Genomic DNA, 5,683 nt, shown 5'->3' on the forward strand with positions numbered 1-5,683 from the left:
GCATCTCTTGTTATTTCAATATTGTTCAATTAAGAAAAAGGTAAAGTTTACGCGAAAAATAAAAGTTTATCCCAAATGAGATTGATGTAAATAAAAGTTGAAAATTATGCAGACCAAGTAGCATGTGTTGTTATTAACATTTAAATACATCATCACAATTTCTTCTATTCAACTGCCTATCTGGAAAAGGAGCAAGTTAAATTATCAGCTTCTCGTCCAGCCAAATATTAGTCCAAAACCTGAGTTATTTTAACTTTTCACATCCTCCATCTCAGGCCCTTGTGGAGATTTTTACCAGAGTTATTTCTCTGGATCAAAAAAAAAAAAAAAAAAAACCTTTGGCATTGAGATAAAGAAAAAGAATGCATCTACAGCCCAAAGGGTGCTAGATCAATACCATATTCATAAAGCAGCAGAAATATAACTATTAACATTAAACAAATTTAGCAACCCCATTTCTTGCAGGCACATAGTTTAAAAATACAAATTTAACAATTTAAAATTGAAAGACTGCGCAGCCATAAAATTAAATTGGCAAAAGAGGAAAACGAAACTGAATTTATTGATACCTAAACAAATGATAATGTTGCTATTCCAAAACCATTTATTTCCTCAAAAGAGGAAAAACCAAACTACAAACTTATATCCTACTAAACCCTCAAAAGAGAAAAAAAAACGAAACTACACAACTAATCCAAGAAAATCCTAAACGATGCAACTCTTAACATGTTACTTCAACAGCCAGCCTATTTGTGGCTTTGCAACCAGTTGGTCCAAGACTCTTTTCTGAGACATCAACAGAACAACTCTCTTTGCCAAGACACTCCTGAAATTCATAAAAATAATTATAATTTAGTAGGATGATAAAATACTTATTGGAATATAAAAAATAAAAAAAAATTGAAGAAGTTAGAGATTTTTACCTTCTGAATGATTGACAAAGCATTGGAAGACTCACAACTGCCAGTTCTAAATGATCCACAAGCACCCTCTGGCAAACCAAAGCTAGCAAATTTAATTTCAGATATAGCACTTCCTCCTTGGCATGATAGTTCCAAAGTGTTCCCTTCATAAGCATTAGCACAAGCTTTCCCAACTGTAACAGTTTGAAACTTAACATTAAATGGATTCCCTCCAGCCTCTTCAAACAAAATCAATGTGTTCTCATCATCTCTCAAAAAGGATCGAGGCACATGGTACCTAAAATGAAAGGAAAAAAAAATCAATATAAACAGAAGCATTTGAAAGTAAAAAAATTTTGATGATTAGAAGATAGATTACCATCGTTGAGAAGGTTTGCCACAATTAGTCAAGCATTTTGAATCACTGTATGATCCACGATAATCACATTCTGAACTACACCCATCTTCACCAGCAAGGTAACTTGGCCAATAACGACCAATGCTATGACCATTTACCCAAGCATGTCCCTTGCCCAAACCCATCAAATCCACCACAACTGGATCACTTCCTATTGGAGCTTTGAAGGTTGTCTAATTGACAAATGAGAGAGAGAGAGAGTTAGATTATTAATTAGTATAATTTTGAAGTGTAGGACTAAATTTTAACATAAAAAGTAAAGTACCTTGTACCAAACAAACATCCTATTTGTTGGCACAGGGCCTTGAGACCACTTTTGGTGCTGTGAGAAATATGGGTCTTGAAGTTTTAGTTCTTCTTCACCATGCAACCCCACTTTATAAGTCCATTTACTATGATCCAATTCCATGCTAATGTCCTCAAGAATATACTTCGTTTTCCCAAATTTTCTTAAATTATCAAGTCTCTGTTTGGCAATCAAACGAACCGGGCCAGAAGAAATTCCAACGGGTACCATATCAAAGTTTGCTCCATAGTTCTAACAAAATGGGGTGTTAAATGGTAAACGATATGTAAAGAGAGGGAAAAAAAAAGAAAGGAAAATAACCGTGAAAATCATACTTACTGCTAATCCAACTGTAGCACTGCATAATGATATGTGATTTAACCCTTCCTTTAATCTGATTTTTTTCTCAAAAACAAAATCATAGTTTCCATTATCAGCATATTGAGATCCTGAAATTCAAATGTTATAAAACAATATAATTAGGTGAAATATAAATAATGTCTTTGGTTGACAAATGGATGAGTTATAGATTAAACAAAAGGGAAAGATTAACAATATGATTTGGTGAAATTTAAATACTAGTAAACTTACCAACAAGTTTTCCATTGATATAGGCATGAATTGCATGTCCACTAGTATGCACTTGTAGTGTTGTCTCTTTACCCCAAATTGGGTTGCTCTTTTTGAGATCAAAGCTAAAAATGAAAAATAAAAATAAAAATGTTGCTATGAATGAACGAATGAATTTTTTAAAATGAGAAGCAAAAGCAAACGTAATACCTGTTGTAATACCACAAGTAATCACTGGTATCATTTGTGACAGTTTTTTGGTCCAAGAGTTGTTCAATAGTCATTACACTACCATCAACAAAACCATTCTTTTTTATGTGCTCAAAATGATGCTCAGGTCTCCATTTCCATTTCAATACAAAAGGTTCTTCAGAATCATCAGCTTGGTTATCCTTTTTCACCATTATTGATGTTTGAGTGTTAACCTATAAAACAATAATTTGTAGTTAGAAATATATTAAGTAAAGAATTACAACAAAAATTAACCACAATTATTTTTGTAAAATCATTCACCCTGGCAGTGTTGTACACTTCAGTGTTGCAATCAGGGAGGATAGTAACAGACCAAGCTGGTATTGTATACATGGTGTTTTGAAAGTTAATTGTTGTATCTTCTGACTTCGCATTTCCGAAGAAACAACTTGATTTGCCTTGGTAACTGAAAATTGTGGCCTACAATTGAAATTTTTTTTATTATGTATATAGTGAATCAGTGATATATAATTGCTTCTTTCAAGTATTTAAAGAAAAAAAAAACACTCACCGAAACCAGAGTCTCATAATTTATATCTCTCACAGAACCCTGAGTTAGAACATCCTCCATAGATTTTAGGATTGAATGAAGTTGCTTTAGATGTCCCCACTTGGGTTGGTTCAAATTACCTACACATATCATAAGGTTAAAGAAATAAAAATTGAAAAAAAAAAAGAAAAGAAACAGATTTTATAAATAAATAAAAAAAACAATAAAGTTTAAGGGATTTTTTTTTTTGGAGAAAAAAAGTTTAAGGGATTTATATATATATATATATATATATATATATATATATATATATATATATATAATTTACCATATTCATCTAAGGGTGCATCATAATCATATGATGTTGTAATGTATGGACCTCCTGCTGTACGTCCAAAATTAGTGCCACCATGGTACTAACAAAGATGGAGAAATCACATTAGTATTTTGAATTTCATTAATATATTAAATACTTAGAAAACTTAGAAAACAATTTAAATGAAATTGACTACTTTGTACCGATACAAAAATTAAAAATTTGCGTACCATGTAATAGTTCATAAAGGTGCCACGATACTGGAAAAATCTTGCAACAGAGAAAGCAAGATCTTCGGCAGTTCTGTGTGGATCTTTCAAGCCCCAACCCTTGTACCTAAATTCTCAAATGCAATGTAATTAAAAATCCTATATATATTGTAAATCAAAGAAAATAGTAAAAAGATATACCAGCCAGTCCAATTCTCTGTCCAGATTTTGGGACTATTGGGACTGTTTGGCGTGAATTGATCACAGTACCACCCATTGCAAGTATTAATCTGCATAAAAATGTGAAGGGAGCTCAAAAAAGTGAAAATAATACTAATAATAAATTAAAATATACACATATTTTTTTGCTAAATTAAAATATACACATAATTTTATTGCAACATTTTAATTTAATTTATTTTATTTTTTTGAGAATCCATACATTGCAACATTTTAGTCATAGTAAAATGGGAAAATAAATACCATTGGTTGTGGAGCATCTGATTGTTGGCACATAATCCAAGGAACACCAATATTGAAAGACTCAGCCAATTTAGCACACCAATTCACATATTCCTTTCCAGCCTCTCCATATGGGCCCATAATATTCCCGTACTCATTTTCAATCTATCAAGCATTCAACAACAACAATAATAAGTTTGCAAAAATAATAATAACAACAACAACAATAATAAGTTTGCAAATAATAATAGTAATAATAACTCTACTTAGTCATAATAAAATGAATATTTCAAAATAGATAAATAGGAACTTCATGCAAATATTTATATATATATATATATATATATATATATGTAAATTTTAACGAAAACAATAAAAACTAAGTATAATTTACTAACCTGAGAAAGAATTATAGGTCCACCTTGTGAAGCAAAGAGATTCTCACGTTTCATCATTTCCACGATCAATGTAGTAAAAGTTTTCATCTCACTCTAAAATAGTTAAATTTAGAGCAATTAGAAATATTTTTAATTAAGCCAAAAATGAATACTAATAAATATAAAAAATTTCAAATTACCATATATAAAGGATTTGCTGTCCTTAGTTGAATCCCAGGGATGTTGTGCAACCATACAGGTAATCCACTGGCACGAATCACAAATGAAAATAGAAAAAAAAAATCAGAAATATATACAATATATATATATATATATATATATATATATATATATATAAATACATATATAATAACAAAAACACTAAAATAAAATGTTATTACCCATAATTCCATTCTGCACATGTATATGGTCCAATCCTAAGAACAGCATAAAGTCCTTCATTTTGGATGGTTTTTATAAATCTCACAAGGTCAAGATTTCCTGAAAAGTCATACTATAGAATAAAAAATAAATAAATGTCAATCACCATAATTTGTACATATAAAACCAAATTCAAAAGTACATATAAAATCATATAAACTATATTAAAGAGAGAAAATTAACCTGACGACGTAGAGGCTCATGGGCATTCCAAAACACATAAGTCTCAATTGCGTCAATCCCACCCTCTTTTGCTTTTTGGATCAATGGTTGCCACATCTGTACTTAAGAGCAAAATATTAAACTTGTACTTAATTATTTAAGATTATAAAATAATTTATTTTAGATTTACACAATAAGAATTTAACCTAGTGATTCCAAGATTTTCAAATGGTTACATACACGGATCCATTTATTATATGACAAAATATATCATATACCAAATAATGCCAAGCTTAAAAGACACGTTAAAAGAATTTTATAACTCATAATAAAATCCCCTCAAAAACAAAAAGACACATGATAAAAAAATAATAATTTTACTTATAGCACATAATAAATTTTTTTAGCAACACTATAGTATGATTACAACTTACTTCAGGAGTGCTACGAGGATAATGAATTGAACCGGAAAGTATAATTTTCGGTTTTCCGTCAATCTTAAGTGATCTTCCATCATATGAAACATCAACAGAAAGTGAAGGCATGAACAATGAGAAAGCAGTGAATAACAAAAGAAATCTAGTAAAAGAAGCCATCATTGTCAAAAAGTGACAAATGAATCTCATAAAGGTTAAGTGAAAAATAATCAATAAACCGATCGAATATATCTTATTTATAGAAGAGTTGCACTGAATTGGATAAGTGCGAGCGATGATAGAATTATAGATAGCTCAAAATTTGTTATTCATTAGAATTTTACGTGTTCTATTAGTAATTCTTATAAAACATTCTACCCAA

The 5,683-nt window shown here is 30.1% G+C and overlaps 1 protein-coding gene across 1 annotated transcript; it reads right to left on the reverse strand.

Annotated features, from left to right (window-relative positions):
• Positions 1–430: 430 nt before the first annotated feature.
• Positions 431–5,481, reverse strand: LOC142610275 (beta-galactosidase 15-like). Its single transcript, XM_075782056.1, has 18 exons — positions 5,320–5,481; positions 4,907–5,002; positions 4,684–4,796; positions 4,483–4,549; positions 4,304–4,396; positions 3,927–4,070; positions 3,645–3,733; positions 3,465–3,570; positions 3,247–3,334; positions 2,940–3,058; positions 2,690–2,848; positions 2,387–2,601; positions 2,198–2,301; positions 1,946–2,055; positions 1,586–1,858; positions 1,282–1,493; positions 924–1,200; positions 431–826 (listed from the first exon to the last, which is right to left on the reverse strand). Exons 1-18 carry the CDS (start codon positions 5,479–5,481, stop codon positions 722–724), a joined length of 2,532 nt encoding a protein of 843 aa, XP_075638171.1. The 3' UTR covers positions 431–721.
• Between the last annotated feature and the right edge of the window lie 202 nt (positions 5,482–5,683).

Source organism: Castanea sativa, chromosome 9, assembly GCF_040712315.1.
Source record: "Castanea sativa cultivar Marrone di Chiusa Pesio chromosome 9, ASM4071231v1".
Classification (NCBI taxonomy): Eukaryota; Viridiplantae; Streptophyta; class Magnoliopsida; order Fagales; family Fagaceae; genus Castanea; species Castanea sativa.